Source organism: Osmerus mordax, chromosome 11 (genome assembly GCF_038355195.1).
Source record: "Osmerus mordax isolate fOsmMor3 chromosome 11, fOsmMor3.pri, whole genome shotgun sequence".
Classification (NCBI taxonomy): domain Eukaryota; kingdom Metazoa; phylum Chordata; class Actinopteri; order Osmeriformes; family Osmeridae; genus Osmerus; species Osmerus mordax.
The window spans coordinates 4,360,056-4,383,651 of record NC_090060.1 but is presented as its reverse complement, the minus strand read 5'-3'; the positions used below and the strand labels follow the sequence as shown (position 1 = coordinate 4,383,651).

The following is a 23,596-nucleotide window of genomic DNA, read 5'->3' as shown; positions in this document are numbered from 1 at the left end:
TACCGACAGTGGTAGATATCTATCTTAAATATCAAGCATAATCATACCTCATGCGTATCACCGGCACAAACTAACCTGTTACATAAACAACTCATCAGTGATTCAAACAGCCAGGATAAAATCACAATCACGCTAACCGCTCAGGGAGAACAATTGAACACAACCTGAATTGTAGTTTTTAAATTGTATAAATAAATACATACATACATACATACATACATAGACACAAAGCTCAAGCTACATCTAGATACACACCATATGCTCGTGTGTGAACAGGAACAGCGGGCTTAGGCCCACTGATATCACTGATGATACGAGCCAGGTCTTTTGTAAGTACAGATAATCTGTAAATGCAAGCAATCACACACACACACACACACACACACAAGCATTCAGCACACACACACACAAGCGGGCAATCATACATACACACAAGAATACACAAGCATGCATACGCATACACACATAATGGATGTGATGTGTTTAGTATGCAGCGGTGACCCGTTGTCTATAAGGCCCTGGTGTATACTCTCTGATTAAGTGGTTGAGATATTGACTGATTGAATGACCAGGAGGCCGGAGGGCTTTGCCTGCGTGAGAGAGGGAGAGAGGGGGCGGGGGGAGAGAGCCAAAGAAGAGCGATAAAAAGAGAGAGAGGGGGACAGAGAGAGAGAGGAGGGCGGGGGAGAGAGCCAAAGAAGAGCGATAAAAAGAGAGAGAGGGGGAGGGAGAGAGAGAGAGAGAGAGGAGGGCGGGGGAGAGAGAGAAAGAAAAGAGAGTGAGAGAGAGAAAGAGAGAGAGAGAAAACAGAGAGAGAGAGAACGTGAGCGAGAGAGAGAGAGAGAGAGAGAGAGAGAGAGAGAGAGAGAGAGAGAGACTGGATGAAAACCAGTAATGAGGGATCTAGGGCTGGGACTGTTGGTGTCGTCCCTAAGGGTCGTTCCCATGCATCACAGCCTGCGCTCGTTTGTTCCCGTCACCTGCAGCCTTGCGAGCGGCTCCTACCAAGTCGTGCACAGAAAGACCCTTCCCACAGTCCCTTCTGTGTGCCTCTCACCGTTGTCAGCCATGTCATCACCATTAGTTACAGCAAAACAGCAAATGACACGAGCAGATACAACGTTCGATTGCAGCGGAAGTCGATCTGGGCCACGGCTCGTCATCGCGTGGAGAGCTTCGCCGTACAAGCTAGGCACACGGGAAGACCAGATGTGCTCGTTCGTCCTCGTTCTCCTCTCGCTTTTCACTCACGTCGCGTTCCCGGCGAAACGCGGAGAAGCATTGCCAGACTAACGCATCCAATCATCACGGCATGTTGAAAAGCTGCAACGCAACAACGTGCAAACTAACAGCCAGACGAGTCACGTCCATGGAAGACAGTAAACACTTGTTGTGTTGGGGGTGCAGGGACAGGGTTGGGCCTGTGTCCGGCAGGCCTCTCGGTGCTGGCTAAGCTCCAGTCAGGTATACAATGTCCCCACGTTCCACAAAAAAAAACGCAACAACATGTTGTGTGCGTAAACGTGCAGCAAGCCCTGCACCGAGAGTTCACAGTTTAGTGAAAGTAAACGAGGGCAGGGAATGAGAGGAGGATGAGGGGAGAGGTAGATAGGACAGGATGATGGGAGGATGAGGGGAGAGGTATGTGGGAGAGGATGAGGGGAGAGGTATGTGGGAGAGGATGAGGGGAGAGGTATGTGGGAGAGGATGAGGGGAGAGGTAGGTGGGAGAGGATGAGGGGAGAGGTATGTGGGAGAGGATGAGGGGAGAGGATGAGGGGAGAGGTAGGTGGGAGAGGATGAGGGGAGGATGGGGGGAGAGGGAGGTGGGAGAGGATGAGGAGAGAGGGAGGTGGGAGGATGGGGAGAGGATGAGGGGAGAGGGAGGTGGGAGAGGATGAGGGGAGGATGAGGAGAGAGGGAGGTGGGAGAGGATGAGGGGAGGATGAGGAGAGAGGGAGGTGGGAGAGGATGAGGGGAGGATGAGGGGAGAGGGAGGTGGGAGAGGATGAGGGGAGGATGAGGGGAGAGGGAGGTGGGAGAGGCTGTGATGAGAGTGCGGGAGGCAGGAAGCAGGGCCGCACGTTGACAGAGCTGCTCCCCCCTTTTTATTTCTTCCCCTCTCCTGCGGTGCTCTGTAATTCGTCACTAAAAATATCTAGCTGAGGAAGAGGCGCATAAACAAACGCGTGCGGAGGAGTGGGAGAGAGACAGGCGCACGGAAAAAGAAAGGGAAAGGGAGACTTACACAACCAAAAGAGAGAGAAAGAGAGGGGAAAGAGAGGGGAAAGAGAGGGGAAAGAGAGAGAAAGAGAGGGGAAAGAGAGGGGAAAGAGAGGGAAAAGAGAGAGAAAGAGAGGGGAAAGAGGGGAAAGAGAGGGGAAAGAGAGGGAAAAGAGAGGGGAAAGAAAGAATGACAACCGAGACAGGGCAACGACAACAAAAAAGCTGGAGAATGCCGCGTTCTGCACACAAGCGCTTCAGAGCGCGCGCGTGTGCGGTTTCTATTCTTCCAGGCAGCCACGTGATTCCTCTCCTCAGCTGCTTCCCTCACACGGAGCTTGCCGGAGGGGTGCAGTGGATGGACTGGGTCCAGGCTCACCCAGGCCCCCCAGGGGTGCAGAGAGGGAGAGAGTCCACGCCAACACAGCCTTCCGACAGGGACAGGAAGACGAGGGTCCATGCCTCCACAGCCTCCACACCTCATTCGTCAACACTACAAAGCCACGACGACAACGCTAAGCAAGGGACTGCCAAACGAACACGACCGCGAAGCTGTCGGATCGTACCCTGAGCTCGCACGCACGCACGCCGACAATCCGACACACACACACAGGCACGCGCACGCCGGCACAACATCTCTCCAGCCTTACCAGGCGAGTTTGAAGCCTTTCATTAGTACGGCGAGGACTGTCTGACGGACGGGTCGTCTTCTCGGCACTGGGCTGCCCGCTCACACCGCTCCATGCTGGAGCCTGAGAGAGCCTGCCGCAGCCTCGCGTCCCGAGTCCGGAGCAGGAGAGAGGGGAGGGACAGGCGCAGCCTGGGGAAGCCCCGGAGCTTGGTTCCCTTCCGCCTGGTGGTGTGGCCTCTGCCCTGGGCTGTTCCCCCCTGGGCTGTTCCCCCCTGGGCTGTTCCCCCCTGGGCTGTTCCCCCCTGGGCTGTTCCCCCCTGGGCTGTTCCCCCCTGGGCTGTTCCCCCCTGGGCTGTTCCCCCCTGGGCTGTTCCCCCCTGGGCTGTTCCCCCCTGGGCTGTTCCCCCCTGGGCTGTCCCCCCGTGGGCGGTTCCTCTTCTTCCTCTGGAAGCGCCGGCTGAGGATCCGCAGTGTCGAGTAGCGGCGCCAGCGGCTCGCTGCTCGCCCGGTGCGACGGCTCCGCTCAGATGAACCCAGATAGAGGGCGAGGGAGCGCGTGTGGGGTTGCCGACAGGGCTAGCAAACGCGCGGACGCTAAGTGCGCGCGCTCCGAACGGTGTCCGGGGTGCCGTTTGCTCGTGTCTGTCTCTCTCTCTCTCCCCGCGCGCACACACACACACACAAACGTGTTTCTTCCCCCCGTGCAAAATCTCTCTCTCTCGGCTGCTTCTCTTGTGGCCGTTCTCTCTCTCTCCCTCTCCGCTCCTGCTACAGATGAAAGCTGCACTTGCCAGGCTCACACTGAGCATGCTCCGCCTCTGTTCCCTCCTTCCCTCTCTCTCTCTCCCTCTCCCTCTCCCTCTCCCTCTCCCTCTCCCTCTCTCTCTCCCTCTCTCTCTCCCCCTCTCTCTCCCCCCTCTCTCTCCCCCTCTCTCTCCCCCCTCTCTCTCCCCCTCTCTCTCCCCCTCCTCCCTCCCTCCCTCCCTCCCTCCCTCCCTCCCTCCCTCCCTCCCTCCCTCCCTCCCTCCCTCTCCCTCCCCTAGATGGCTCTCGCTCTGTCACTGCTGCGAGTGTGGCTGTACGGTCGGTAAACTTTAAGGAGACACTGCCGGGAAAACGTAGCCCAGGCGGAGTGACCTTATGTCGTGTCGCTGGAGTGCTTACCCTCCCTGGGCCATGCTGGATCCGGATGAGGAGGGTATTATGGGAGACCTGTTGCGGTCCTTTAACGCTCCCTTCTCTTGTCAGACTTACATGGTAATCAGAGCCAGCAGCTAGACCCCTTAATCTCTTAATGCAGGGAAGAGAGTATGCGAGAGGTTATTCCATGCATGCGTGTGCGTGAATGTGTCTGTGTGTGCGTAAGGATATTTGTTAATTTACTTTGTCTGAAGGGCAATGAATACGGTATGAGTTTGACAGTTGGCATGTCTTACTGCATTATATTAATTCATATGGATTGTCTCTCCCAAACTCCGCCTCCCATCTCCCAAACACAATCGGCCAGTTGACCAGAGTTAGACGGCAGCATATTCCTCCCCTTTAATCGCCTTATGCACCGCACGCAAATTACACCTCATTTGCACTGCTAATGCTCCAGCTAATGCTAACCACTCTCCATGACAATCACTTCACAACCTACGACTGCTAGTTAGTAACGCGATAGAAGCCAGCGACGGCCCCCAAAAAGACACGCACAGAATACCTACTGGGGAAAGATCAACGATTTAAATTACAAGGGGATTGTTGAGTCGATTTTCGACCAATTTGAAACCTTCTTTCTCACTCTAGTCTGTAAAAACCCTGTTCAGAGGAATGACTGAAAAAGGGAAGAGGAGGAGGACAGGCTGTAAGAGGAGAAGAAGGTATGAGAGATCACGATAACACTCTGGTGACCCGAACAATCCTGGCAAAGTTCTGAGAGAACACACACACTCACACACACACAGATCAGCTGAGCCTGTTGAATCACCATGCGAGGTAACCGGTAGAGCATTAAGGCCCTAAAGGGTCAATACACCGCAAACATATAATAAGGGTTATAAGACGTTTTCTTATAATCCTCAAAGGCAGTTTGCAGTCAGTATCCGAACTTACAGGGCAATAACTGGAGCGTAATATCCTTTTGATCACACACAGACCAACATCTTGAGCCACAACGCTAAAACGAGTTACCAACTGAAGGCCTGCCACATAAAATAGACAAGATACATTGTTTTGGATATTTGAAAAGGACACCCAATTCTACCGAACCCCAGGAAAGGACAGGAGAGGACGGGCTGGGGTGAATAGTTTCCTGTGTTTGTCAGAGCAAAGGCCCGTCTGCTGCTGCTGGAGGGGAACAGTGGTGTCGTCAGCCCCTGGGCACCTCACCCAGCAGGACAGCGCTCTCGCTCTCTCCCGCCAGGCGCCCCGTGCGGCCGGTCGCAGAAACACCCGCTGGCTTTCGGAGAAGAGAAAGAAAAAAAAAAGGGCACCCGAACAACAGCAGGATGAAACGGAACGACCACAGCTGTTGTCTCCTTCTTTGTGCCACTTCCTAGGAGAGAAAAAACCCGGTAGAATCCTTGGAAATGATGTCCTTGTTTTCTGACAAAAAAACGGGGGGGGGGGGGGGGTCATTGTTGTAGAGTGCAGGATGAACCCTGATAACATGAAGCCTCCTGTTTCTCATCAAATATGACTAACACGTACAATCAGTAACACAGTCGTTCTCATTGCCATTTTCTGAATTGTTGGGAGGGTTTGCCGACATCATTTGCAACAGCTGAATGTCGATTTAAAGGGGAAAACAACGGCGGCTTGCTGCCAGCTGGTTGTGACTTCTGGTTAGGATTCGTTCTTTTCTTTCAGACTATGTGGTGTTCTGAAGTAGCGACTGACAGCTTTTTCTTGGAAAAATGCAAATGCATTAGGAGACTCCTCGGGGGCAGAGATAGAGGGTGCTGAAAAGGACAGCTCCTCAGGAACAGGACACAGACTGGAGACCTCTGGAGACGCCGCTCTCTGTCTCCCCCTGCTGGCTGAGATGCCCTCGGCAGACCCATCGCTGCCTGCTGTCACCAGCTCAATGACATGAATTGGAACAGCTTTCCCAATCTACATTCAAACGTCACGTTTGCTTTAAAGTAAACAATGTTTTTATGATCTGGAAGTATTAGGGATGTCCATGCGTATCCGTTTAGTAGTAGCAGCTGGAGAACACGATGCAGGACTTAATGTTCTTGAAAGGGAACTAGGCTATAGGCCAATGTTATAAAGCTAAAAGCCCCAAAGTGGACACGCCTTGTTATGCAAGACAACACTACAGGATATCTACTCTCATTTAAAATATATTTGTCCATTTTCTCTCCATTAATCAAAGAAGTCCACTTGTTTCTAGGAATATAATAGATAGGTAATCGACATTAATCTCGTGTATTAATCCTGTCGTTGTGACCAGATTTATCGCCACATGGTTTTCTTTGGACATATATAGGTTGATCCCTGCCAGCCAATGAGAGTCGTGCATGCGCGATCAGGTGACTAGGTCTGTCACATTGGTTTATTGTCACAGTGGTGGCGATGCTAATCCCAACCCCCAAGCCACGGCCACACAGCGGAGACAGAGAGCAGCTCTGGGGCCGACTGTAACAACACACACACACACACCATGCTATAAATATTTCCTGTGGAAAATACCACTAAACTGATCGTGGATTATTGATGGTTTACGAACATAAAACAGAGTGGGTGTGCAAGAGAGGAAGAGAGAGAGAGAGAGAGAGAGAGAGAGAGAGAGAGAGAGAGACAGAAAAGGAGATGACAAACCAGTACTTGAACTTCCCCCTCCACTATAAATCGACCAATCAGCCTGATGAAAGTGGGCCCACAAACAGGCTGATGCAGGGAGCGGGCTCCACGATCGGCCTCGACGTTAGACGTGAAACATGGCCGTGGCGCTCGGGAGGGAACGTCACGTGGGCCATAAATAAAAGAACAAAGTAGGGCACGCGTCGACATTAAAGCCCTCATTAAAAACTCTGCTACTTCCTGTTTCTGCATCAGCAAGCAGGACCTAAAATAGACAGGGCTTCTTTTTTTTTTTCTTCTTTTTTTTTTTTTACACCAAATCCCCAACACACACAATTAATACATGACCCAGAGGAGGAGAGTGGGGGTGGAGGAGGGGGGGGTTTCCTCTGGTTCCTGTTTGATTATTATAATGCACAAAGGAAACCAGTCGACTATTCCAATAAAACCGGCTAGGATTTGAAGTCACCTTGACCAAACCTGAAAACACTAGGGGTGAGTGTCGCTGAGTGTAGCAAACTGCCACATAAAGCAGTACAGTATCTGATGGAAATCCAGGACTCTTGTATTTCTCAAAGGTTTTGATCATCCTTTTTTTATGTACCATGAATGGATCTGGTGGAATATCAGGCTGCAGGCAGCCATTTTGGCTCAACCGTATTTGTATAACGCCGCACCGCACAAATACAATACACTAACGAGCGGATGTGCCCGTGCTCTCTACCATTATTATATATCAATGACTCATCACATCCAAGTCCCTGGCCTCTTGGAATAGACTGGCTGCTCGTTCCAGGATGTGAGGTCATCTTGCTCGAGGAAGGATCATATTCTGCACTCATCGATCTTAGTCGGCGTTTTCCCCTGCATGAACGTGCCCTCACTGCCGCCGCGGCGGAACCACACGGACGCTCATATCGAATAGGGCTCGCGGACCACGTCGTTTACTGAAATGTCAACAATGTTTTCTCTTTGTTAACTGTGTCCTCTCCACTTTGAACCCCTAGGATGAACGAGTAGGTCATGCACAGCACAGATCACTGCAGCGAAGCTGTATTATTGACCAAAACAAACGCTTTTCTAGCAGCGGATGCACAGTACATCCCAGGACATGGTGAGCAGACTGAATCAGGTCCTTTAGTGAGAACGCTCACATGACCACACCGCCTGTCCTGCACTTCCAAGTCTATTACGAAAGAGCCAACACTGGACAGTGGATTTATGTGAAAACGAGCATACCGAGTTGGTCTCCAGGATAGCATGAGAACATCGTCTACAGCTTGAGGCCCTGGGGATTTCATGAACTCAAATGCGAGCCTCCGTAGAGAGGTGAGCCCATCTGGCTCCTCGTCCGGCAGGCTTCATTAACAACAGTGAACGTGTTCCCTCTGCATCGCTGCAACCTTTCTGCTGTCACTTTTAGTGCTGCTCGTACTGTGTCAACACACACACACACACACACACATACTTTATACAAACTGGCATGTTGAATATGTTTGCTGGAGCATGCACACACAAACGCCCCCACACACGCCCACACACACAAACATGTAGGACACGAAGTGGAGTAGAATGAAGGGCTTAAGTATGTATGTACGGGTCTAGTCTGAGCTTTGACTCATCCTCTCGACCCCACCAAAGTCTGCTCAGTTGCCATAGAGACAAGTAGAGCCCATTATCATCAAAGTCAGGATGAGATGGTTTCACAAGGCCACATGTGGACCCCACCTGCTAGTTCTAACCTTGTACAGGTGTACACACACACACACACACACACACACACACAGTTCATTGTTTGCCATTGGTTGTCATGCCATCAAAACAGCACAAAGCATTCAGGAACAACACTTGAGTTATTTTGAGCCGAGCACATGATTAACATCACTCTGAATGAAAGAGCCGCAAAGCTTCCACTCGACAAATCACACCTCCCCGACTTCCACTGAACAAATGTACCAAGGCAATTCAGTTCGATTTTCCCACACAATCACCCCCCTCCCCCCCAAACCCCAGAAAATAGTGAATATTCCCACTAATGTAACATCTGACGTGATCAAGGTAATGGAACTCGAAAAGCACAAAGAAACTCAAGCATCCGCTTCCAACCACAATTCTCTAGCATGGCTAACACAGTCCTATATAGAAAATTTAAGCTCAGATTGCTTAGTTAGTAAGCCTAACCTGGTGTACTTACATTATATATAATACTGTATTAGTATGCATTAGTATGCATGCTAAGGTCAAGTTTACTGTGGCGAGTAGAACCTAAACTATATTTGATGCATTTCACCCAGTAACAGACACACATAAGGCACTGCAGCATACAGGAAAGTGAAGCAGGCCACCTCTGGCTGCGAGTCACAGGGTGACACAGTTCTGCGGGGACACGACGGGACCCGGGCGTGCACCACAATGCTGACAGCGCATCTGGTACGCCATCGATGTGGCAGCTAAAGGACGAGCCGCAGCCCCGACACCTCCTGACACTGTGAAATCGGAGAACAGGAGCCAGGGTGTCTACCTGTAACAAGCCACCCCCCCCCCCCCACGGAACGCGGCTAGGTTTTGCAAGCTTCAATGCGCCACTGAGCACTTCAGATAGAAACCAACGAGATGCCATCTTTACCCCAGCTTTGATGCGTGGTCTACTTAATAATAGGTCTCTGACCCATACCAATACCCAGGAAACTAATTCTGCCAAGAAGAACCTATAGCTATACAAATAAATTTGATTTTTTGAAGAACCGAGAGGATGTGCCAGAACGGCGGAGCTAAGCAGGGAAGGATCACGTGGAAGATAAGATGGCCGCTTGTCCATTTGAATTGTACAACATAAACATCAGCTACGGTCCTTTTGACTTTCATCAGCCAACCCCGATCAAGGACTGTAACGCTCGGTCGTAACACAATCATGAAGATGAACTCACAGTGCCACGGAGAGATGTTTTTAACGGGTCAGCTGAAAGGCTATGATGGATGGGGGATGGAGGGCCACGGAAGTGTGCATATCCTACCTTTGCGGTCTCCATATCAGTTTCTTCCACTTCCTCTGCTTGGCCTATCGGTAGAGAAGAGGGGGCGACACAATCAGAAACATGGCGGGGGGCATCACCGGCAGGTGTCCACACAGGTTTGATACCCATGACAACCACACTCCCAGCATGCCGCTGGGACGGCACCGCCGGTTCGCGCGCCGCGAGTCGGCGTTACCCGGGGTTACCCGAGACACAGCATGATGAAACGCAAGCTGGCGTCAAAGCCGGTCGAGAGAGAGTCTGGTGGGGAACGAGCTCAAGTCCCTTTCTGACTGTCTTGGCTCGACATCTGGGAAGATCTTAAAGAGAAAGTTGATCCAGTCAAGTTATTTTGTGTTCAGGGTGTGGGGTTACGTAAGGGTTTTGGCAAATTGCTCACAACCTCCCGAAATATAACTTCACTCTGGTAAATGAATTAGAAAGATGGCATTCGTCATATTATTGGACGACAATATGACGAATATACGGACAACATAGATGTTGTCGTCGACAGGATTTTCTCGGAGCGAAAGGAAGCTCAGACACATCTTATCTCCAAGGCCATCGCTTGCGCGCGCGCGTGCGTGCGTGACTCAACACGGCAGCGCCCACGTCTCCCGTGAATCACTCCTGAGGCCTCGCTCGCTCGCTTCTCCTTTGACTATTCAACTCCCATCCTCCGAGGGTTGTCTCGCATCCCGCTCGCTTCTCCTCTCCGGGGAGATGCGTGGCCTTCCCACTCAGTCACTCATTCACTCGCCCATTCACTCACCTCACTCATTCACCCCTCCCTCCATTGTGTCTGAGTCGGAGTGGGTTCCCAGCGCCCACTAAAGTGGTTACCCTGCGTGGGAAGGGAGGACGTTTCTCAGTGGCTAGGATCTCTCTCTCTCTGCAGCCCACGCTCCGAAGCGAGTGGAGACTAAATTGAGCCTCATTTCTGCTCCAGTGAGAGAAATATATTTACTGTCGGTGCTTTAATGTGTATTAGTACGGATATTATGCCAACATTGACTAAAACAGATCGGCAATTTTCATTCGATTTGTTTTGCAGATCCTATCCATGCCTGTGGTTTTCATAGGAGAACTAACAAAGGGGGGTGAAAACACACGCTTCAACAGGGCTCCAGGGTCATGCGGAACTTGAACCCTGGTTGTTTCTGGAACAGGGCGTTTGCTATCTCACCCACCCCTGGGTGGGAGAGTGGACAGCCCCACCATGAATAATCTACGGACCCTTCACGCTGGCCGGGGTAGTCGATCACCCCCGGACAACTGGGGGGGTGTGGGCCGGGGGCGGATCAGCCCGGAGAGATAAGATGCAGATTGAGCCTCTTGATTTATGAAGTCTGGGAGAGTCCTTTCTAATAAGCAGGAGAGGCCAGGGTTAGGACAGTGAAAAAAGCCACCTGGCAGAGTGGTTATTAATATAACGTCATATCAGGGGTCCACTTCAGAACGTTTCTCTCCGCGTCCCCTGAGCTAAGAGTGTTTCTACAGTCTCACGGATACGCAGCGCCCGCATGTATGCCCGCAATTCCACAATTAAGGATCGTACTTAATTACTCATATGAGTATTAGACAGATGGGCCTGCTCCTGTGACATAGTGTGTGTACGCCCCCCTGCGGGTATGTGCGTGAACGCTTGTGTGCAGTAGAATTAGCATTTGGCGCTAGGCTGCTGACAGGGCGAAACGCGGGCGTTAGCAGCAGGATGGATTCGCTAATGATCATAACTGAATTGCTAGGAGTCACCGGAGGCTTGTGTGATTCGTCAGCAGCTCGGGCCTGCCCGCAGACACACACCGGCTGACGGGTATATAAGGATCTGGGAGTGGAAGAGGGAGAACGTATGGTGCCCTGTTGGTGCCACACTGAACTGCCGGTGGAAGGAGGTAATAATTCATGGCGTCGGGAGAAACACTTGAGTGTTTCTCGGTAAAAGTAATTTGATGAAAGATTTCTGCGTGAGAGGTTCTGAAATAGTACACTCGGCAGTATTTCTCGTCAGCGAAACGGTCTCCCCCCCCCCCCCGTGTTTTGTTTGCACGCTTGTACCAAATCGTTGAGGCTATTTAGGACCGAGTTTGGACGATGAAAACAGCTCACCAGGTCGTCGTCGTCGTCGTCCCCCGTGAGGAGGAGGAGACGTCAGGAGAGACAGATGCCCTCCCCGCATGACCCCGGGCACAGTGTGAAGTGTTCTGTGTTACAGCCACTGAGGTCTCACTGGTCTAATGAATCATGTCTAAATGTGGGACATAGGCAAGCTGGCCAAAACATTTGTGCTCATCTAACAATGACTGACTGTCCTGTTGAGCCAAATCTGTAAACACTCTAGGAATTATTTTAGGTTTGAGAATGTTACCACTTCAAAAAGACACTGTGGGTAAACGATGGTGTTTGAACCTGGATCCATAAATTGCTACTTGACTTATCAGCTCACACGGTCACCATTAACGAGGGCCGGGGAAAAAAATGGCGAGCAGAACTTCCTTTTTTTAATAGGAAGTATTCGATAGTTTGATTGTGTAGTTACACAGCCATAATGATAGACTAAGGTGGGCCCAGGACTAATAGCTCTCCATGTGGTCATTAGGCGCTATCCCTCAGCCTAATTAAAAACCTGCGACGAGAGCTTCACCAGGATGGGAGAGAGAATTGCCTGCCGGGGGTATCCATCACGGAGGGGTTAGGCACTGCGCCCCATCTGAATCCCCAGCCGACAGGCCCCATAAATCGCGCCAAATTTGGGCTAATGGGGGATGCAGAGAGGAGATCAGCTGACAGGTTTTCGGAGGGGGCCACTCCACTGCGTAGGAACACCCTGACTCCGCACAGGAGGTGTTGTAATGCCCACCACAGGGAGGACTGCGTGTTGTTGATTTATGTTAGCAGCCACTAGCGGTCCAGATGTGATTAGGTTCCATTTGCAGGTGTGGACCCATCGATCGGTTTAGACACTCCGTATAGTATTCGAATGAAGTGCTTAAGGTGGTCATGTGGCGACAACGGATGTGCTGGGCCCTAATTGGATAGCGAACCACCAAATGTGTTTTTTTTTCATCTCGGGGAAGTCTGGAAAGGTCAATGTTATTGGCAGCCACAAGCATTTTGCAAGCACAGCAGTCGTTTTCACTTTCCAAAGAAAGTGATACAGAGGGTAGGACAAAGCAGGGGGTGGGGGTGGGGGGGGTGGGCAAGGAGTTCAAGTCCAGCAGGGAGGATCAGCCTTGTGCCTTGAATCGACGCAACTATGATCTGACTGTCGTTTCGAAAGACGCCAATCAGCTCTCATAATTACAGCTGCTCACACTGTAGGTCAGCACGGCTCGGTGAGCCAATCCGAAGCGACACAAACAGCCGTTCGGAAGACAAGCCAGGGGATACCGTGCATACATATGGATAGAAAGAGATGACCTGACCTTGTGTTTGTGCATGGTGAACAGGCAGACACCATCCTGTCCCCTGTCCCAGCTCTCATGGCCTCTCTCAGTCTCCAGCCCCCACGAGTGCTTCTTCTCCTCCCGAGGGTGACTCGCCGCTGGCCTGCTATGGCATCGTCATTGTCCCTTCACGCGCGCGTCATCCTACCCCTCTGACTCAGGCGACAACGAAACCAAGTTTCAAAATAGACAGCTCCACTGTCATGGCCGGCACCGTTTCAAATCAAATGACGGCGAACTTCACCCCCCCACCCCCCCCCCCCCCCCCCCCGAAGAATTTTAGTGTCACGTAAAATCCTCAAAAAGAAAAACAATCTACCGCCCCGCCAAAAAGTTGAAATGCTTTTGAGATTGAGAGAGCAGAATCAAATTCCCTTTCCTCCACAAATTGATCATGAATCCTCCAAGTGCCAATATTACACAGTCTTTGCTGCCTGGCTTTTCAGTGTATGGAAATCCACAAGGTCTACGAGAAAACTGGGATCGTTTCCTCCCTGTACTTCCTGTCTGAAGCCCTGATGAGGATGCTGTGAAGTTGGCAGGAGCCCTGTGTGCTGCTGCCTCTTCCCAGCGCCTCTCCACATCTGCCTCCCTCTGCTCTGTGTGTGCAGTTGTACGCCGGCGGACGGGTCAGGGATGCGAGCGCTCCGATTGGCTGCCTCTCCGTGGTGTGTGTGTGTGTGGGAAGGACTTGGGCAGACTCTGAGATGGGCTTGCCTGACGCGGCCGGTCGTCTACCCACTACTCGATCGCGTCTCTCTCTCCATCTTTCACCCTCCTCCCTCTCTCCCCCCCTCCCCCGCTCCATTTCTCTCCACCTCCTTTTTTTATTTTTTTTTATCGTGCCTCTGCGCTGGGGAGAGCTGGGAGGATGGCGTTAAAATGGCAGCGGGCGACCGCCTTGGACCGGAGCCTGGCGGAGTCTTTGTGAATAGGAGCGTCAGCAGTTCTCTCGGTGGTGTGTGCGTACACGCGCACACAGGGGGAGGAGGAGGGGTTGAGAGTGTGTGTGTGTGTGTGTGGAGAAGGTGTGTGTGTGTGTGTGTGTGTGGGGGAGCAGCTGCGTCATTGACCCCCCCTCCCAGTAGCTCCTACAGGCAGAGCTGCCCTGGACTGTCCCTGACCCGCTTTCTGTTGCAGCCTTACATCATCCTCCAACAACGACAACAAAACCCCCCAAAAAATCATTACCGTCCCCCGTCATAGCGTTTTCCCAGCCACTCGGGTCACAAAATGCTTCGTTTCACACAGAATGCACAGGAATAGAGAGAGAAAGAGGTTGGGAGAGATGGAGATGCGATTTTGTTTAAGAGAGAGGTGGAATGGAAGAAAAGTATTTGAGTACACTACTTTAAGCCATCTTGGGCGGTGGTGTTGCGGTGGGGGGGTGTTGTTGGGGTGGGGGTGGAGTGTTGGGGCGGGGCGGGGGGGTCAAAGGGTTGACCTAAATAAGTCCCCCCGTCTCCAGTGCAGTACGTGGACTACAGAGCGGAGCTCGCTGACCACTTTCCACGTATCATTTATTCATTTCATGGGATCATTTACTCCAGGGCTATTGAATAATGTTTTGAGGAAGGTCAGGTTTTGCTGACTTTTCCACAAACTGTGGGAGAGTGTAATGTCTCACCCCACAAGAAAGAATCGATGGCTTAGTGATTGAAAAGCAGAGAGCAATGTGGTTGCTGCTTGGTCGTAGGAAATGGACTCCTCAGAGGTAAAAAAAAAAAGATATAGATCTTTTCTTGCCTTTTATCCAAGGACTACAGAGCTATTTCTGCAACTGATAAAGAATAGTGATATAACATGGTTATATCACTCGATATCGATATAACAAGGTTAACATGGTAGGGGGAAATAAAGAAAGGTAAACTATCTAAGGTCTCTTTGGTGTAATCACAATTACTTTTGTTTGTAGGGCCACAAAAGCTACATCAGACACTAGAAGCTAGCATTGTACGGTGCCAGAGAGGCAACACAAACAAGAGGCTTAGAAAAGAATACAAAGATGGTACATTTCTGTGTAGTCGGAGTACCAAGCCAGAAAGTGTAACATCAGTAGGTTATTTATAATGCGAACGGCAGAGATTTCAGAGGCTCACTAAACCCCCTGCCAAATGGCTTCTTGCATGAATTATTAACCGATGCCTATATACCAAGTTGGTATTGATCCTGGCTTCTGGAGTATGACTCATGACCACTTAAGCATCACCGTGCAGAGTTCACTCTGAGCTCCAGAGACTTTACACCACTAATACTTAGTCCAGGTCTAAAAATATTGGGTAGTCTACAGGATGCAAGGTGGATACATTTTGGAGTTTCAAGTATGTGGTGGTCTGTACTTTCAATCGGGACTGCTGTCATGCTTGCTATACAGGACAGGAATATATCTGACACACACACACACGCGCGCGCACACACACACACACAAAGTGCCGTGAGAAGATCCACACCTGAAAGGGTTGTAGCTTCAAGGTCCTGGAACATTCAGGAAGAGGCCCTCAATCCTCATCTTTAACCGTGACAGGAACGGCAGAGCATCAATAAACAAGGTTTCAGACTGATGACCACTGGAAACAGCCGCCAGTTAAATGGACAGCTCGCTAAGCACAGTGTCCAGTGCATTGTGTCTGGAGTATGTAGTCCCTAATTTCAGATAGACATCTGGGCCGTGTAAATAGATTTATTGTCTAAACGTGGTGGCCACTACGTTTATCTATTCCACAAATCAAGATTTGTTGTGCTGCACGGGGGGGGGGGGGGGGGTACGCATCAGTGCCTTTTCAGAGAGTAGAGCAGAAACAAAAAGAGAGGCATGATATTTAGCCGAGTTGCCAGGTTTGACAGTAGGGTACACCTAAGCTGGAAAGAAAGCAGCATCAAAGTCCTCCCTGTTCATCCCCGTGCCTGGGATGTACTACTGGGTCATCGAGCAGGCTGTTCTGATACTGGATGCAAATGCTGATTGGCCATGGTAGATCCGCTGTAGACCGTGTGGGGGTGGTCACTGGTCTAACTGTCTATCTACATGTCTGTCTGTCTTTTTATCTGTCTCCATGGTTGGCTGTCAGACAGACATCCAGCAATGACTACTGACAATCATAGTATAATCATAGATAAGAATGAGCAACTTTCAGCATCCAACAAACCGTCAAAATCCCCTTTTCCATCTTCCACCACAATAAGACGCAACTGACCCATTGACATCGTGCCGTACTCCACGGTGTTTATCGCATCACACAACAATACGCGACATGAACGTCTCCTCCTCGCCAAGCAGACGGTCAGCGACGGCCGTTTCAGAATGACATGCAGCACTGACGGCTGTCACACACTCGCCGTGCCTCCTCTCATCCACCACTGTGGCCACAACGAGCTGTGACTCACCTCCTCAGACCGTGTCCAAGTACGGACGCTTTCTTTTTCACACCCCTCTTCCTCTCTGTCTCTCCCCCCTTCTCTCTCCAGAGACGAGCCTGCTTGAAAACCACCCGGGAGAACCGATCCAATTCCGGGACAGCCCTCCAGTCCCTGCCACCTCACGAGAGCAGCTCTCAGGAAACCCTCCCGACCCCAGAACCCTACTGTCCCCCCCCTGACAAAGCGCTGTTTGTGCCATTGTCAAGCCAGTTGTTTGTCCAGTAAAAAGCAAACAATAGCATTCCCGCGGCTTTGCAAACTGTATTCTCTGCGCAGGCTTTCCCCGACGCCAAAGGGCATTCACACACCTCTCTGACTGAGGGAGACAAAAAGCCGTAGATGTGTGTCACATGCCGGCGGGGGCCGGCGGGGGCCGGTGGGGTGACTAACGGGGGAGCCCTCCTCCCCACAAGGCCAGCGGGCGCAGGGTGTGAGGTTTTGATGGTGGGGGTGGGTCACTTACCTGATCCTGTCCACTGCACTGTCAGACCTCGAAGGAAGAAGAAGAAAGAGAGAACAGTCAGTCCATCTAAAAGAGTTATGCACCGCTCCATCCACACCATGATCGATGTCAATTCAGTTCAATAATTTGGGTTTAATATGGTCTCTGCATCTAACAATGTCTCGACGAAATATATATATTTTTTGCCAGCTTCAGTGCAAAGTGTATGTGGTTTGAGGAAAACATTGCTTTAGTTATGTATTTATTTTTTTTACATAGGGGACAGCAACAGTTTAAATGATGCATCCTTGATTTCCTCATTAGCCAATCAACAAAACAAATCAACATGCAAACATCATCGACCGCACGGTTTCCGAGCGAAAGGCTGACGGCACATTCCAGCCTCAAACACTTCCCATCTTACGAGGCATACTAAGACCACGACGCGTGGCACAGAATGTGCCATGCTATCCCTCTCCTTTTCCTACCTCTACCACACCTCTACAGGCTGTGCTATATCCTCCACTGCTAGCCTAGCATGCTAACGTGCTATCCTAACGCCGCGAGCGAGCAGCAGACAGGCAGAGCACACAGACAGACAGCAAAGGAAGAATACCGACTCGCAGGTTACCTGCAGAGGAGACATGACATTCCGTGCCCTCTAAAGATGGGTACAGAATGTTCCCCCTGCAGTCGCCCCACACGAGCTATCACGCACAGAGCCAGGAGGAGGAGCAGACCATGCACTAGACATCCCATATGGTTAAAGGTAAAGTTCCTATTCAAGGAGAGACAGAGAGAGAAAGAGAGAGCAAGGAGAGAAAGAGATGGAACGCGCGAGAGAGAGAGAGAGTTGGCGGGGGTGGAAGGAGAGGGAGAGAGAGTGCAGGGAGAGGGAGAGAGGGTGGGTGGGGTAGCAGGCTACAATAATGAACACTGGGATAGACTTAGAGCCTGAGGGGGAGAGGAATAAAGGTGGATGGAAAGAGAGAGAAAGAAAGAAAGCGAAAGAAAGAAAGAGATCAAAAAAAAGTGGAAGAGAGATGAGGGCAATCTACGGGAGCTAAAATGCAGACTCTTCAGTGAACATCCGTTTTGCATCCATTTTCAAATGACAGACAATTCATCCAAACGACCGTCCTTCTTCATTTGCGACAATGTCTACGACAAGACAGTAAAGCCACGCTCAATTACACCCGAACCGTAAAACCCGCTAAAGGCAAATATTTCAGGCAAATACGAGACAACTATAGCCAGGTGCCTGAAACAGCACCGCAGCTGGGTAATTGAGTTTGCCTCTGTCTGTAGTGTCTTGGGGATGAGGTATGCATGGGCCTTTCGGTCTCACTCTGCCCTGCTCGCTGCTCTCTCACCGCCCCGGCTAGGTGATTTACACCCCTGGCCTGCCCTATTCCCTGGCCCCTGCCCTGACAACACTGCGGTATATCCTCACCGCTGACAGGAGGTAATGCAGAGCTATTGCCAGCAGCCAGCAGTACGACGCCCACTCGCACTGAGCTATGGGGAGCTAGAGAGGTCCAGGAGACAGTGCAGTGTTCTAGCAACATTTGGTTGCTAACACTTTGCCTCCTCAAAGCTGTAACTAACCGCATATGCAGAAAGCAGGTTCTGGAAAGTATTGAAGTTCCTTACCGTCCTTGGATGTGTAACAATAGAACGTACTACACTGTCTACTATTCAAAACGGTTGAATGATTTTACAGCCCGTTGAAGGATTTTAATAATGATTTGACTGCCAGTTTGATGTTGACATAACTGCTACCACATAGCTGCAATGCTGTTAAGGTAACAGTGGTCTCGTGCAAGTCATTATTGAGTGCACAAAAGTGATGCAAAATAATGAGCATCATCTCAGCTTGGGTGTCCATATGAGCACATCCTGCCCTCTAGTGGTGAAAATGCAGCTGTGCAACAGACAGCCAGGGCAGCACGGCAACATCCATACAAAGGTTTTGTTTTCAGTAGACTGACATCTTATTTTTCTTTCAACGGGCGAGAGTTTAACTGATATCAGAAACCCCCCCAAAACACAGCATCAAAACATAAGCAGACAGAACATGACTGTCCGGAACAGAGAACATGGATTCGTACACCCATGCCACACACACACACACACACTTACCTCTCCTCTCGGATGAGGGGGGTCAGGAAGCGAGTGGAGTCGTCTTCATGGCTGCTCTGCTGGCTGCTCTGCTGGCTGCTGGAGGAGCGACAGAGAGGCAGCTGTCAATCATCACACTAGGGCTGTCCCCGACTAAGATTTTCTTTGGTCGACCAAGACTCGACTAAGACGTCTGAAAATCGACTAATCGAAATTTGAACGGCTTTTTTTCCCACAAAACAAAACGTACAAACATTTTCCCGATCTGACTCAATGGCTGCTGGACATTGCAGATTCAGCCGCTAATAGCCTACTAATAATAAGACTCGTATCACCAGTCCTGTTGTAACCAAATGCCGATGGTATTTAGTATCTCTTACAATATACTACAAATTTAAAATATTGTTTGTTTAACATGCAAATCATCAGAGCGCGCTTATCACTGCCTGAAGCTTGCAGCATGCAAACTTAGTAGAAGCTGAGTGGGGAACGGTGCAACAGAGAAATATTTTGTTGTCTTGGCCGGAGAAGATAATGTCATTCGATTTGGATGTAATTCTTAAAATCGGCATATTCATTTTTCAACCCAGCGTGTAAGCATGAGCGAAGTAGGGCTAGGCCAACTTACGTTTTTCAGGTGGTAGGCTACATCATATTCGACGTCGAACTATGAAAAATAAACCGTTGTTGGCAGAGTTTGTATAATCTACAATTTCTGTGGAACATTTAGTTAATTCAGCAATGATGACACAAGCGGGAATCAGATCTCACACTGCCATACGGCAGCTCGACTAAAAAAATCTTAGTCGACCAAGAGCATATCGACCAGAAAATCGACTAGTCGACTGAGTGGGGACAGCCCTACATCACACACTCACACCCAAAACAACACAGTGCCTTGGTTGTGGATCCTGTCGGGTGCAGTTACTCAGAACGAACCGTCACAGACCTATTTTGGGGGGAGATCGTGGAACCTGAAGAACATTCATTCCCCATTGCGTCACTAGGGGGCAGCATGTGACACCAGAGGGGAGCTACTCAGTGGAAACACGACTTTTGAAGGGAGTTTAAAAACGTGGAAGTTCTACACTGACTCTTTGATCTATTCCCAGTCTACAATTAGACAGGTTCCATTATTTATTTGATTAAGACTGAGAAAGGATCATGGTAACCATGGACACGGACTGCTTGGAGCTCTGTTTGCACTGTGGGAGATCTCAAAGAGATATTCTGTTTTGTTGTCGCCTATAAATCTATTTTTAGATAATTGCCAACACAGCCAATATAATTCTAGCTTTATTTTGAAGATGCATTCTGGGAAAAAGTTCCAGACAAACCCTGCACTATACTGAGGCATGTAGGGGGTCTTAACAGCATGCCAGTATTACAGTCATTTTCACACACACTCGCATAATCGCATTCCCAGTTGGAGGTCCGAAAGAACCGACACCTGTGTGCTGGAGACACAGGTGTAGAAAACGCTCTGAAATGAAACTCCCAAAGATGAACTCAGACAATATCTTGAAAAAAAAAATTGAAAGTGCTGATATATACAGTATGTATTAAAGGACGTCCCATCCAAATTCGGTTCGAAAAGTGTTTCTTCTAGTCCAAGTCGGACCCAGTACAGCAGTTTAACAGTACAGCAGAAGGAAAACGATGCTACGCACATAGTTAGCCATACTGCGACCAGTTTTCTTTCTTTCTTCTGGAAGCCATGCCTTATAAGTTTGAGAACCATAGCCAGGTTTAAAGAGAAAGACAAAGATGTCCTCATTTACAAGCTATAGCCATATACTGCATCTGAAAGGTACCTCAGTGTGAGTTTACACCTTTTTTTCTGTGAGTTTACATGTTACAACTCAGTGTGGGCAGTATACACACACATCACATAGTGAAAGTGCAGACCTTTTTCAAGACATAATACCCCAGCCTTGTCCCTCACTCACTCTGCGCTATCAATGCGATATGGGTTCTGGAGCTAATATGCTTGAGGTGTACCAAGACACTCTAGACTTACAGACATGGACTGTGTTACAGCACGAGCTTCTTTGCATGTTGGACATTTCAAAGCAGTGTTTTGGTGCACATTCTGAAGAAGTCGGTTACAAGATGGGTTTTCTGAGTAGAAATCTACACTAAATTGAGGACCATGTGTCCTGTTCTATCTGATCCGACCGGGTGGAGTTGATTCACAGGCAATAGCGGTTTCCATTCTATGAGGATGTGTGAAAACGTAAGTGAATGCATTTGTCAACTTCTGACATCCGCTCCTAGGTTTATCAATCGCTGTACACCATGGTGTCCAAGGAAGGACCAAAAGATGATTCATGTCCTCATTCAATCTGTGTTGGTCACAACAATGTCTAGATGGCGTTCATCACCAGACAACATTTGAATCTCTTTGACTGAATTAGCAATACTTTCCATTCTCACACAATAGCTTTTTTTCCTTACTCCAATGTTTCACGAAACACATTTCAGAATGTAAAAGTCTGGACTAAACAGAACCACCTGCTGAAAGATGAAGTACTCTTTTGATTCCCCAAAATAGTTGTGCTCTTATCCGTTCACACCACTCTACACTAATTCTGTCCTGATTCTAGGTTTAGGTAACTAGAGCAGACACACACACACACACACACACACACACACTTATCTCATACATAATCTACCCTCTCTCACATGGGCCGGTAGAAAAACCCCATCAGTATCACTTCAGAAAATGACAAACACACAGAAGATAAGAGTGAGTACAGGGATGTTGTCACTGTACCGGAATTTATGGTCTTTGCTTGCACCCTTCCAGATCCTCTTCTGAACTGGTAGAACAGCCCAGTACTTGGCTTCCCTCTTATAGAGCTCAAGTGTCCAATAGGATATGGCTGGAGATCAGACAGCTAAATCAACATTGTCCCATGGGATCAGTCTTGTTCTAAGACTCTTCATGAAGGAAAACATTTGGCCTCAATCTTTCTCAACTAGGCAACGTTCTTTTTAAAACTTTTTTATTTTTACTTCTCACTCCTCATTTCTCAACAAACTTCACAACGCTTGATTGCAACAAAAGATTATCAAGGACATTTGTATTAATTTGCCACTCATACACAGAATATTCAGGCAAATAGTTACTATATGCGTCCTTTTGATTTTAGGCAGGTTTTAGGCAGACCTTTGAGTAATAAAACTAGTGTACAAGATTACCAAACCCTATCGCCTCTAAACAACGTTCAGATGCACATACTGTGGCAAATGAATCTCCAGTATTCTTGACCTAATGGCTAGGGTAAAGATAGCTATGGTACTCACAGCATGCTTGACAGTTGTTCCGTGTTAAATCAACTTAACCGTTTCCAAAATGTCCAAAGGTGGCCATAGACACAACACAGGCCAGTTTAAGTATTAATGCTATGGCTTGTTTATACATTAACTAACCAAATACAGCTGGCTTGAACTAAAGCCTGGAGCTGCCAAGGTTTGGGCAGGTGGGGAAAAATAAGTTCCCACAATTTGTTCCTGATTTCGTACGTTTTCCTCACAGCTGACTGTTCATGCCCTATAACCCACATTCTACTGAAACAGCCCAACATTGGCCTTGAGAAGGAATGAACACAATACAATGATATAACAACCACTGCAACTGATTTACAAGATGCCAACGAGGATGTAACCCAAGAACAAGGACAGGGGTTTTCATTGCTTTCAAGAGCTATAGAATACTCACCTGGATTCAGATTTTAATTTCAACTCTCAAATTAATAAAGTGACCAAAACAGCTTTCTTTCACCTGAGGAATATAGCAAAGGTACGACCATTCATAAACCAAAATGATGCAGAGAAGTTAATTCATGCTTTTATATCCAGCCGGCTGGACTACTGTAACACACTTTTCACTGGTCTTCCCAAGAAAACCACTGAAAGACTACAGCTCATTCAAAATTCTGCAGCTAGATTATTAACCAAAACTAAAAGGAGAACACATTAGTCCTGTCCTAGCTACTTTACACTGGCTCCCTGTTACCTTCAGAATTGACTTTAAGGTCCTTTTCCTCACATACAAAGCTCTACACGGACAAGGACCTAGCTACATTGCTAACACCTTTATAAACTACACACCAGCTAGAACACTGCGATCATCAAATGCAGGCCTATTAGAGGTCACCAGAAGCAGTCATAAGAAGATTGGTGATTTGGCCTTTGTCAATTACGCCCCAAAACTATGGAACAAATTACCCATAAATATTAGGGAAGCAAACACTCTAGACTTTTTTTAAAACACAGCTTAAAACCTACCTTTTTACCGAAGCATTTAAGTAATTTTATCTCAAAAGGGTTTTCCTACTTTTATTGGGTGTGCTCAAGCCTTCGGCGAGAGCACAACCTTTGTTCTCTCACATATATATTATTATTATTATTATTTTTATTTCTTTTTGCCCCCCTAAAACTCAGTAAATACTTGGCCTACATAGACAACGTAGGTGTCAAAAGTTTCGTCTTGGTAGCGATTGAGT

At 49.0% G+C, this 23,596-nt stretch overlaps 1 protein-coding gene across 3 annotated transcripts in view; it reads right to left on the bottom strand.

Moving 5' to 3' along the window:
• The window catches only part of gramd1bb (GRAM domain containing 1Bb), a 61,337-nt gene that overhangs the window by 32,130 nt on the left and 5,611 nt on the right, over positions 1-23,596 (bottom strand). For 2 of the 3 annotated variants that reach the window (XM_067246006.1, XM_067246005.1), the window contains exons 2-4: positions 20,265-20,279; positions 19,107-19,181; positions 16,986-17,012 (exon numbers count right to left, since the gene is read on the bottom strand). In XM_067246006.1, the coding sequence (XP_067102107.1) occupies positions 16,986-17,012; positions 19,107-19,181; positions 20,265-20,279 (117 nt within the window). Of the gene's footprint in view, positions 1-16,985; positions 17,013-19,106; positions 19,185-20,264; positions 20,280-23,596 lie in introns of all 3 variants that reach the window. The other variant, XM_067246004.1, reaches the window with a different exon arrangement.